A 12524-nucleotide genomic window follows, 5' to 3' on the forward strand; every position below is an offset into this window, starting at 1 on the left:
CACTGGTTAAGAACCGCTTGGCCCTTAAGGGTTTGCCTCTTACTGGCAGCAATCCTGGCACCTGCCTAACCCCTCTCAAGTGAAAGGAATGGTTTCCCTTGTCCAGGTTGGAGTGTGGAAACCAGCAACAGCAAAGAGATGGCCAGGTTGAGCCTCTGGAGATGGGGATGGTCCGGCTTGTACCTAGTGGATAGTGAAGGGCCCTCAGCAAGTCTCTCACCTTCCAGATTTACCTGATTGAAGCCTAGAAATGAGCCATTGTCTTGGTCTTCACCAAGAGGCTGAGAGCTCTGGCTACACAGAAGGCATGTTCATTCCAGTGATGAAGTAACAGCTTGTTTTAACAGGTTTCTCCAACCCCTGGGTGCCCCCAAGTGGTCTAGCTCCTCCTGGCATCCCATATGCCTTCAACAGCCCAGGACCTCAGGGGTCTTGTGCAGGGGGCCTGGCAGAGCCCAGTCATTAGCTTATCTGGCAGGATGTGGGGTACACAGCACATTAGTGCCACACTTGGACATTTCCACCAGCATAAGGGAAGGGGATTCACTCCCCCAGTTTGCCTTTGGCCAGTTCTCCTATTCCTGTTTGGGGAGTACTGATGTATATTTAATCTGAGCCACCCGGAATGGTCCGTAGCTCAGGGTGAAGGCTTGATGGAAAACGGCAGATGTTCGTCCCCTGGGGAAGAACGGTGGAGGATGTGCCAGGACTGAGGTTCGGCTGGGGGGAGGGAGTTCTCCTCCAATCTAGGCATGGCTGCCAAGCCTCCCAAAGGGCTGCCGTTGGGGCCCAAGACCTCGTGAGACCTGCCGGCAACATTCCCCTTCCACTGGCCGCGACAGAACGACTGGATGGAGAGTACAACTTCTTGGGATACGTGGGGAACCGCTGGGCACGAACCAGAAAGCCGTTCATGGGAAAGAGACACTGTTTCATTCTCTGAGTGTTGGTCACAGGGCCATTGGCCTTTGTACCATTTTGGAGAGAGGGTGCAAAGAGTCCTTCTTCCACGAGGGGGCGCGATGCAACAACAGGACAGCCAGAGGGGTGGAAATGGGAGCAAGAGACACTGCCGTTTTTTCTAGGGTGTTGTTTAATGGGCGGCTTGCGTGCAGTTGGTAGGCGTCCGGACCTCCTGCCACAGATCCCAGAGGCCTGGGCTTGAGCCTCTCACACTAAACTGTCACAAATAACGTGGAACACAGTCACCACTTGAGACCCCCCACTCCTACCTCCCAAATTGGGTGGGAATTGAGAATGACGCGCAGGAACAGAAAACCCAGCCGAGGCCTGTGGGATCAGTTGGTGACAATGCTGTCCCTTCTTGTGTCTGTGTCACTGGTCCTAATACAGACCCTCTTTGAGAACCACTTTCCAGGCACCCTGGGTATGTGAGGCCAAGAATACAGCAGGGCCTTGGGCTCCCAACCCACTAGAGATGCTCAATTCTTTTTCCCCAGCTGGTGATTCCAGTTGCTTGCTTATTGTCAGACCCCTTGTATTCCCTGGCTAGCCTGAGGATAAGCCAGCCTGGACTGCCTGGAGCCCTTTCTTTAGCTGCTGGGCTTCAGGACCTCAGCCTCAGTGCCCTGGCCTGCCTTGGGCTCTCCACACAAAAGCTCTTCTGCGAAAGCTGCAGAGTTTTTGTCCACAGTGGTTTCAGGCAGGGTCTGGGGAATCAGTGCCAGAGTCTGCTCTCAGGCCTCATCCTACTCCCATTCCTGGGGCTAGGGGCGCTTCTGCATCCTAGCACCACAATTTTATCTTCTGTATCAGTGCATTAAAGGTGATGATCTAGAACTGAACAGGAGAGATGAGCTGATTGCTGTGGATCTGGACGGTTTGAAATGGTGCTTTGCTCAGCAAATAGGCAACTTTTGAACAACCTCAGATAACAGTAACCATTGAAAACCTCACTCCTTTTCAGATAAGTAACTTTTCATCCACTCCATGAATGGAAACTGAATGCATTCAAGATGAGAGTTACCAGGTTCCCTATCAACAAGTTGTTCAGCTGTTACGACGCTCACTCTCCACGTCCAGATGATATATTTTAATCAACAAAATATAGGGAGCTCCTTTGTTGGAGATCCTGTTTCTGGCCATGTGCCTTGGTTTACAATAACTGAAAAATGCTCCTCTTGCTGCATATATCTTCAGTAACAAGGAACTTACTACCTCTTACGGCAGCCCATTCCTTCACTGGAAAGCTCTCAATGTTCCAGAGTTCTTATACTGAACTGAAAGCTGCTCACTGATAACTTTGAATCACTTTCTTCCTTCCCTTTGGAGATACACAGATTAACTCTTCAGATGTAAAACCAGCCATATCACCCTCAGTCTTAGGATTATAGCTTTAGAGCTGGAAGGAAGTCCAAGAAGCTTCTAGCCTGACGCCCTCATTTTACAGAAGAGGGAGTGGAGAGCTGGGAAAACAAAGTCCCCTGCTCCAGACGACACAAGGAGTAAGGAGAAGGGCCGAGATTCCAGCCCAAGCCTGTAGGGACCCAGGAGGGGCAGCGGACTTGATTTGAGAGGCTGTTGCTTTGGACCCCAGCTCTTCCATTTACTACTTGGGTGACCTTGGGCAAGTTACTTCTTTCTGGGCCTTCTCTGTAAAATGAGGGTTTTGGACTGGATGGCCCCGATGTCCTTTCAGCTCTACATCTGGGGTCTGTGGACTCTCCTCTCCCTCTACCATGCTGCCTCTTGAGGGATGGCTTCCAACCCCACTCCCCCAGCCCCACTATTCTGGTTGTTCACCGGATGCAATTGATATCTGTTGGTCTGTATTGAAACACAAGCCCCCAGATTGTCCCTTCCAATCCATAAGTAAACTGAGAGGTATCATGTTTCAGTGGAAAGAATTTTGGACTTGGCCTTCAGAATCACGATAATCTCCCTTTTGGGCCATTGGCTCCAAGTCACGTCAAGCCAACAAACAATTTTTAAGTGCCTACTGTGTGCCAGGCACTGTGTCTAAACATTTAGGATGTAAAGAAAGGCAAAAACCAGTCCCTGTTTTCAAGGAGCTCAGTCTAATGGGGGAAACAACACATACATGTATCCTCTAAGGTTCTCACCAGTACTTCTTGGACATCTAGTGCCTCCCCAACCCTGGAATGACTTTCTATGTATTTTATATATAAATCAGAATGTAAAATCCTGGCGCCTAGGGACTTATCCCCAGCCATCACTTAGCGCTGTCTGGCACAAAGGCTTTTAATAAATGCTTATTATTTGAATGTACTTACAGGTACGTGTCTCTGAAGTAGAATATAAGCTCCCTGAGGACAGGGCCTGTTTACTACTCATACCCCAGCACCTAGCACAGTGCCTGGCACATAATAGGTACCTAACAAATGCTTGCTGAGTGAACAGTTCTTGGAGTCAAATTCTGATTCTGAAACTAGTGATGTGGACCTGGACGAGCCACTAACTTTTCAGACTCAGTTTCCTCATCTGTAAAGTGACATTTAACTTCTCAAAGCTATTATGAAGAAAAAGCACTTTGTAAACTTTAACATGTTATATAAACGAACTATATAAACTGCCGGGGACTCCTGCTTTATCTACACCTTCTGGCATTGAGAAAAAAATTTTAAAAAAAAGTTACGTATCAGGGCTAATTTTCTGCTTTGTGTTATCCTACCTCAGAAATAAGGATGACCTGCTGGGGTCCAGCTTAGCATCTGATCAGCCCACACAGCCTCTTGGGAGAAGCCCAGGGAGAATCTTGTCATCTAAATTAGATTCCTCTGTCACCTGCCTTGGGCTGTATATTTGTCCACACGCCTGGAAATAAAACTTTTTTTTCCTTTCACAACATCACTGAAATTGAATTGAAAATCTAGAAGCCCTTTAAGAGCAGATCCTGGTCTAAATCTAGTGGGACATTTTTAGTATGGGGTGCATTCTATAGCATATGCCGGTAGGGCACACATTCAGCGATGCCCTGGTAGAGGGTATGTACACGGCTGGACATCGTTCAGCTCAAAAATGCAGAACATCAGAGCTTGGAAGGAAATTCAGGAGCCAGTCCAGCCTCCCTCATTTTTGAGAAAGACTTGGATGTGTCCTGCTTCGCAAGCCACCCCTCCCCCACCCCCCTTCCACCACCATGTAATGTTGTGCCCCCTTAGGGTGAAATTCCAACCGGAATACCCATGAAAGAAATTTACCCATTGAGATGTTTTCCACATAAAATGCTCAGAAAACAGAACAATAAACCTTTGTTTCCTGGAAAATATTATGTTTACCCTCCACGCATGCGCATATGCCTCATTAACCCTAATAACAGGGCTAATAAACAGCTGCCATTTGGCCCCAAAGACAGCAGTTTTCACTCACCAAATTGCTCCAGGGGAAGCGGGAAAGCTCTTTTTTTTGTCCCGGTCCATGTCAATAAAGTGGATCTTGAAGGAAACAAAGGAAAAAAAAACACAACCCTTTCCCTCCTTAAATTACAACCATCAAAGGGAAGGCCTAGAGGCACCTTTGGAACCTGAAGCTTGCAGGGCTACTGGACCCCACTGGAACTGCCCCCTTTCTCCCCCAGGGCAAGGCTGAAGATGAACATCCCCGATAATGTTGTTTTATATGTTCTCTCTACCCACTGCCTGCAACTCTCTGGTACCCTAGGCTTTAACGAGAGGGAGGAATGGCCTTGCTCGTGCTGGGATGGAGAAGCTGGCACCGCTAACAGACACATGGGGTTATGTGTGTGTGCACATATAACACAAACACATATGACAGCAGACGTCTTTTCTTCCTAAGCCAAGCAATGATAAACAACTTGAAAGCGCTTGCTTGAGCTACACGGGTCTAGTTGATTTGTTCCTGGCCCATTTCCCCAGTCTTTATGATGCCACAGACTCCAATCTGTTGCCTTGGGAATCATTCTATTGCCACAAACACAGGCCTGGCTATGGCTGTGTGAAGGAAGAGGTGGAGGACTAGGGAAGAAAAGCTTGTTAGAGTCTTTAGTTAGACAACAGGAAAAAATAAAGTGTGCATCATAACTTGGTATCTTCACTTTTAGTGAAGATGGTGCCCAAAAGTGGTAATGTGCCGCTGGTGTTTGGGGAAGGGGAGCCGCTGACTGCACCAAAATGGAAACCAAAATTTCCAGTTCCCTTCAAACCTCCGAGTACCCACAACCCTCCAGGCAGCGGGTCTGATTTCTGTTCTGTCTCCTCTACATACATCGGTCAGGCCCCCACCATCATTTTTGCTAAGTAGAGAACCTCATTGCTAGTGACAGTTGTGAAACCCTCTCCTTTGTCTTGTAAATGGGTATGGTCTGATCTGGAAGTCATTGTGGAGAAAACAAATAGGGGAAGCCTGGGGTAGCATTTTTAGTCAGTCACCTTCCTGACTCTTAAGTACAGGGTGCAGTTTCTCTTGCTGCTGGCGGAAGCCCTTCAAGAGGGCCCAGTGGATGTTTTAACCTGCTTCTAATTAGTGACAAGAATTTTAAGGTATTTCTGAGCTGCTCTGGGGAAGTGCTTATACCACCCACTTTGTCTGCACCAACCTCCCTAGTATCTGTCTCACTCGTGGGCAAGGGCCAGGCCTCTTTTCTGGTCTTGGTGGTATTATGTTCTTCATTTCTTTATCCCACAGTAACCACTGCATGGGGCATGAGGGGGAAGAGTAGGCACACTGAGCCTTCAGCCATGGTTGAAACTAGCCTATGCTTCTCTTAAAACAGTTACGGCTCCTTGGGGCAGACTCTAGCTGATGTATCTGGCAGGTACCTCAGAGTCAGAAATGGAAATGCCAGCAGAGCCCTGGAGATAGCCTGGCTATTTTTTTGTTTTTGCCTGGTGTCTGCTTACAGCTCCTGCAGGGGCTGGGGAGCCCAGCATTGCCTGGCAGAAATCCTTGTTCTTTTTTTTTCAGAAGACATGCAGCTGCTCAGCGGGACAGAGGATCTTTTGCTCTGTTGTAGGAAAGATGCAGGTGGAGGACTCACTCTGACTCTCCTTTCTGTCGTCTTTGAGCCCCAGTGGAAACATTCAGTCAGCCTCAACATGCTGTAAGGGATGCATTTCCATTTAAACTTGGTAGGACCAGAGGGCAAACCATGAACTCCTGTGTTCTAAGGCCAGGTGAGCTTTAGGCCAAAGTCAGGTTTAGGGGCTTCCAAATGCTGTCCGTATCTATTTTTTTAAATTAGAGCCAGGTTCTCCCTGCCTTGCACAGGCTAGACGTGCAGCAGCTACTCACAGGCCTGATTCCATTACTGATCAGGATGGGAGCTTCCACTCACTGTTCCCAAACTAGGCTGGTTTGACCCTCCTCAGGTAAAGTGGTTCCCCTCCCCGCCCTACCCCGATTGGGGGGGCGGATATCTCACCTTCTTGATGCTAGACTTAGTGGGGATACCCAATTGGTTTATCCTACTGCAAGCTCAGAATTCTGGACTTCAGGGATTTAGCCTCAGTCTCCCCAGTAAGCTTGGATTCCCAGTGTCTGCCACCATATCTAGGCTGGCCTGGCCTTGCCCAAGTCTTCTAAGTAGTGGGCCTCCAAGTCAGCAAGACCTGCGTTCGGGTCCTGCGCCTGCTGTGTATGAGTTCTGTGATCCTGGGCAAATCACTTATCCTTCTTTGCTCTAGGCAACTCTTAAGACTACCAAGTGGCCACGTCAGTGCTGACCTTCCCTGGCAGAGGGAGAGTTTCCTTATCTAGTAGTTCCCAGGGAAATCACAGGTTCGTGCCCTCTCCGATAACAATTTCTCAGTCATCACTGCTATTGAGTTCTTACCCTTTTCTTTGATCTCCAACAAGAAGAGGGCATGCCCATGGCTGATTCAATGCCTACCCAATGCCCAGAGATCTGGAATCGAGACAAGAGGGTCAGGGCTCTGGGCTGGGGGCCTGTGGAGCAGCCTGGCCCCACTTCTGCAGGACTGGATCTACCCATGGAAAACTCATGCCCCCAGCGCTGTTCTGGAGATCCTAAGGATGGGATTCATGTGACGTGGAGGTCTCATCGTGGCGATCCAGACTGGAGTTTTTGGGGTGGAATTGTTCCCTTCCCTCCAAAAGACTTAGCAGCCATGTGCAAACAGCACTGAAATAAACACCTCTTGGCGATGAGAGCAGGGCAAGCTGACGGTGGATAAGTTGCCAACAACTCCCTTCACAAAGGAACTCTACACGCCAGTGAAAAACCCAAAGGTGCCTGTTTTATTTTTAAGTGGCCGCACTTTAGACTGGGGCCATCGTGAACGACTAACTTCCTACCCTTTGAACTACAAGAAACAAAACAACACAGCAAGGGCGAGCAAAGTCAACAGCTTCCTTTTAGGGAGCCGGGTCTTCCCATAAGCAGTCACCCCAGGGGTCTGGGGGCCCTTTCCCAGAGGCTGGTCTATGCCCAAGTCAGAGGAAGACCTGGCACAGCTCCATCTAGAGGCCTCAAATTCCTGGCTCTAGATAACGCGGCTCTTTTGGACGCATATGTTTAAGCGTGGGATGGGAGCAGTGAGATGCAGAGGAAAGAACACTGAATTTAGAGCCTGGGGTCCAATTCTGGCTCCGCCACTTACTACCTGTGTGACCTTGGGCAAGTCACTCCACCTCTGTGGGCCTCAGTTTCCTCCTCTGTAAAGATGGGGGCCATGCCAGATCATCATGGGGAAGGGATCTGATTTGTGCTTTTCATCTGGTGAAAGCCTTCGGGTGAAGCAGTGAGCAGATCCAGGCTTACAAGCCTCTAGGAAAGGGCACCAGGCCATGGATCCCGATGGGGTTCTCTGATGCCATCTTAGCCAAGGGACTGTTTCTTAAGCGTTTTCATCAGGGTCTGGGCTCAGTGTGTTGGGCTCCTCTGAGGGCAGGTGGCAGAATGCCTTGGTCAAGGGACAAAGCATGTAACTGAAGGCAGCAGGGGCTGTTCCTAGAAGGTGGGCCCTGTGTGGGGAGACTGGGGAGAAGAGAGACTTTCTTCTCTTGGTTTTCTTTACAGCTCTTTTCATCACCAGTAATGACAAAGACCTCCTCTTGGCTTAGAAGGGTGCCCTTAAGAACCCGGGCGTTAGTAAGTACTGACTTTCCTTTTCATTAGCAACAGACAAGGACACCTAATGACCAGGACACCAACAACCAGGGGCATCACCAACCCTTCTGTTTGCTGAAGAGTCCTGTGTGTGTATTCATGAGTGTGCACGTGTGTGGAGGGGCTAGTAACCTGGAAGATGTGTAAAGGGTGCCGAGAAACTGAGAAGCAAAGTAACTGCCTGCTTGCTGCCTAACCTAGGGGAAGCACTTCACTGTGAGAATCCCAGTTCTGGCCCAGCTAAATCATCTGTGAAGCAGAAGCAAGGCTCCAAGACGCATGGGCTCTTTTGCCATTTGGAAGGAGGCACCCATCAGGGAGCTGGCAAGAAGGACCAAATTCAGAAAAAAAAAAAAAGGCACCACAAAGAGGTCAGACATCAGGATCGCATGAGTGCATCAAAAACCCAGCTGAAAAGTCCAAGGCTGCAGAGGAAGGGGGAGGGAGGAGGCGGCTGAGTTTTAAATAATGTCCAGGGAGACCAAGGTCCTGTTAGATGGGCTCTGGCTTTAGCTTTTCTGCTAGGAAGTCGTTGACAAAGGCCTCCACAATGGCAGGCGTGATCTCCTCCACGTCCATCACGTACTTGGCTCGGGCCGACATGTCCAGGATGGTGAGCAGCGGGGCGGCCTCAGGCAGGTTGGTGTAATCCCTCAAGGAATCTGTCATGTCATCCTGGAAGAGCCACCAGAAGGGAAAGAAAATCAACAGGTTGGAGCGGAAGAAGACGGGGAGCTCCCCGTTCAGTGCGAAATGCATCAGCCTTTCTTCCCCAGCCTGCATGCCAACAGCCCAATAGATTATGAATTCCCCAGGTTCACCGGTTGGGGATGGGCTGGGTGCTAGCAGAGAGGGTGGCAGCACTCACGTGTCCACAATGGGCCATGGCTGGCCTTTCTCTGCTCAGCCTGGCAGGGCACCCTGGGGGACTTTCAGGTCAGAAGACGAGTCGTCTTTTATATTAGGGTTCTAACAACGTCACACCATGTGCTGACTGTCACCGCTCTTGTTTACTCCATTTTAGTTTCTTTGTTGTACAGTCAGCTCCTAATTATGCACAGCTACACTGGGACCACCTGTGACCAATATGCCTCCAACACTGCTGAAGGTCTTTTGAACGTAAAGAACTCATTATCTGGCAGGCCCTCAGGGAAGGTGGGGCTCCCACAGAGCAGGTTCAGAAGAAGACAGCTTTGCTGAAGCTGGCACTTCGGGTTGGTCTAAGAAGGAATGGGACGTCTTGTTGTCCAGGGAGGGGGAATCCTACAAGGCTGAGGCCGAGGCCTTGGTTTGAGGAGACACAGCTCTATTGAGAAATGCTTCCCCCAAAGTTGAATAGGAATGGATTTGGAAGCCCTCTTGTTACCCCCATTCATTCGTAGGAGCCTAGATTTAGAGCCAAAAGGATTGTCACAGGCCATCTAGTTCAACCTCCTCATTTGGTAGGTAAGGAAATTGAGACCCAAGGAGATGAAATGACTTGTCCAATGTCACACAGGGAGTAAACATCAGAGGCAGGATTTGAACCCAGGCCCTGTGATGGGCCTGTGCAGAAGTTGACTGTGTATATGCCCTGAGGTGGTTTCACCACAGAGTATGCTTTTATAGACCTCTAAGGTATCCTGGCAGAAAAAGACCCTTGTCTACCATCTTCCCTGTCTCCACTGCCCAGTTCTGGCCACACTTGGCCGTTACAGGTGGCAGGTGAACTGAATCCATAGCTGATTTCTGGGGGGAAACGCCTTTCTTTCAAAGGGACAAGCCTGATGGAAGACGGTGGTCCCACAAGTTTTGCTTGATTAGTAATCCAGCCCTGGTTCTCTTGTACATGTAAGCATTCTCATTCACTCTCTCTCCTTCTCCCAGATCCTCCCACCCAGCCTGTGTTGACAAGGTGACAAGAGGTCACCAGAACTAGCACTGGAAGTCTAGAAGTTAAAAGAGATGATCCAGGACTAGCACCATGCAAATGGTTCAAAGACCTTTGGGGATTAAAACAAACAAAATTCAAATCCGGGTGAGAAACAAACACTCAGCACAAATCTTGTCTGTGCAATTTCCTGAGCAGACAAGAGCAAAATGGAAGGTGGTTTCTTCATATGGGGCTGCCTCTAGTTTTCTGGCAGAAAGGAATGACTTTTTTTAGTTCAAGATGGCGGCACCAAGCAAAGCCTCTTCCCTTCACTGTGGGCAGGACTGGGCAGGGTGCAAGGGCGGACTCCAAACAGCCGAGCCACAAAGCTGAGGCTGCACAAATAAGCTCAGCAGGGAAGTCTGATAAGGCTCCTGATAACTGGATAAAGCCATTTCCTATGGGGTGAGGGCAGGGAGAGATGAAGGGCAGAGATGGACAGTACAAAGAGCACTGTCTCTGGAGACAAAGGACCTGGGTCCTGCCTCCAACCTGCTATGTTCATAACCAAGACACTAACTTCCCTGTGCCTCAGTTTGCCCATCTGTAAAATGAGGGGTTGGACTGTCATTCTTCTACTTAATCAACTCCAGTGGCTCCCTATTTCCTCTAAGATAAGACAGACATTCCTCTGTTTAGTTTTTAAAGCCCTTCACTACCTGGCCCTGACCTATCTTTGTGGCTTCATTGGATATTGCTTCCCTACCTGTACTCTACAATCCAGCCAGACTGGACACCTGTTCTCTCTCACACCTTGGGCCTTTGCACTAGCTGCCCGTGGAATGAATCCCACCACCCCCTGAGGCCCTTCCTGATCACTGGCCCAGCTGCTAGCGTCCTCCCTTCCTCCCAATGCCTTGGTATTTTAACTACTTTATCTGAATTCTCCTTCTTATTCTATATAGCCTTCTCTATGTCTTGTCCATGAGAATCAAGGATTATTTCATTCTGTCTTTGTGTCCCCAGTGCCTAGCACGGTGCCTTGCATACAGTAGGCACTAAATGCTTGCTGATTCCCTGACAGACCGAATGGCCTCTGAGGTCCCTTCCAGCTCCACATCTAGCATCCTGGGATGCTTTGCCCCATGCCCAGGATTTCATGGCTCCAGTGACTACGTCTTCTAAGCTCCAAGTCAGGACATGTGATCTAAGAAAGGATATTACTTTTATAAATCCATGATAAAACTTGATTTTCCTTTCTTGAAACCAAGGATGGTCCAGGAAAATCTGATCACTGTCCCTGTAAGGGAAGCCCAGGCAGCAGCATTTATGCCCAGGATTGTGAGGCTAGACCCCTTATAGGTCCTGGGCTCCCTCTGCCCCTCAGGATGAGGCCTCGGAGTCTGAAGCCTTGCACAAACCTGCCCTCCTCCTCCTTCTGCCTCCTGTCTCATTCCAGGGCTGTTTAAAAATACTACCACTACCACATAAAGGGTATGGACTGAATCCATTCAAGCTGGCCTCCACCAGCCTCTTTGTGTGTGGGGCCAAAGGCAAAGGGCCCTTTCGCACTCGCTTTGTTTCCCCTGCAACCTCAGGGCTGAACAGGGGATCCTGGGCCTGCTCAAGGGGCCCAGATGGGCTTAGCCACAGAGGCTATTGAGGAGGTGATGAATGGGCGATTCAGGGTGTTCAGCCATTCTTTCCTGCTGTTCCTGCTCGCCTGGGACCAAGCTCCGCATGAAATGAATATGTGGCAGACCTCCAGCCGCAGCCTGACCCAGGGCGCAGGCACGCACCTGCTGGAGGGGGATACTTTTCAAAATCTGTGCTTCCTTCTACGAGGCTTATGGATGGCCTGCCTTGGGACTGTCTTGGGAAAGGCAGTGGTGGGGGAGGCATCCTCTGTGAAGGGGAGCATGCTTGTGAAGATGCACTGGGGGAGGGGGCTCAGAGCCCCTGCGCAGACCGCGGCCATTTTGCAAAGAGATTCGCCATTTCCGAGGGATTGAGCCCAGTCGTCCTTACAGAGGGACCAGCTGCAGCTCCCAGCCTGCCTGGCTGAGCGTGGCAAAGAGACAGGTATCAGCTCACAGAGAAGACACTGAATCGTTTATGAAACAGGCATTTACACAGGCTTTAGGTAAAATCACTCCTCAGCAAGTCCACGCCCCCTCTGATGGGAACCACTGGGGCTGGTCAAAAAGCAAGCCCCATTCTAAAGGGCAAAGTGTGCCATGCAGAGGATCAGGTGAGATAATGAAGTTCCACAGACTCCACAAGGGAGAAGAGCCTTCCCCAAGGGGCTGGACGGAGGGCCTGTCACTGCTGTACCCAGTGCCAGAGAATCTGAGGACAGACGGAAGTGCAGAGGGAGAGCCTCGTTGTCGGAGGGTTTCCTGGGGGCACTCTGGGGAGTGGGCTCGTAGGCTTGGGAAGCAAACTCTGAGGGCTGGCACCAAGCTCTGAGCTCAGTCATTTACTTCTGAGCTCTGAAAAGGCCTTGGCTGGCTTCCTCTGTCTGTGGAACCAAAAGAAATTTTCCAGTGGCCTGATGATGATAACCATCTCTTCCCTTAGTTCTTGTCAAGAAGGGTACAATAA

General features: G+C 49.8%; 1 protein-coding gene across 1 annotated transcript in view; it reads right to left on the bottom strand.

The window, feature by feature from the left end:
- Positions 1 to 7174: 7174 nt before the first annotated feature.
- NXN (nucleoredoxin) overlaps positions 7175 to 12524 on the bottom strand; it is a 162877-nt gene continuing 157527 nt past the window's right edge. The window contains exon 8 of the mRNA XM_021006977.2: positions 7175 to 8743. Within this exon, the coding sequence (XP_020862636.1) occupies positions 8561 to 8743 (183 nt within the window). The 3' untranslated portion in view covers positions 7175 to 8560. The remainder of the gene's footprint in view (positions 8744 to 12524) is intronic.

Source organism: Phascolarctos cinereus, unplaced genomic scaffold, assembly GCF_003287225.1.
Source record: "Phascolarctos cinereus isolate Bilbo 61053 unplaced genomic scaffold, phaCin_HiC Scaffold_5;HRSCAF=322, whole genome shotgun sequence".
NCBI lineage: Eukaryota > Metazoa > Chordata > Mammalia > Diprotodontia > Phascolarctidae > Phascolarctos > Phascolarctos cinereus.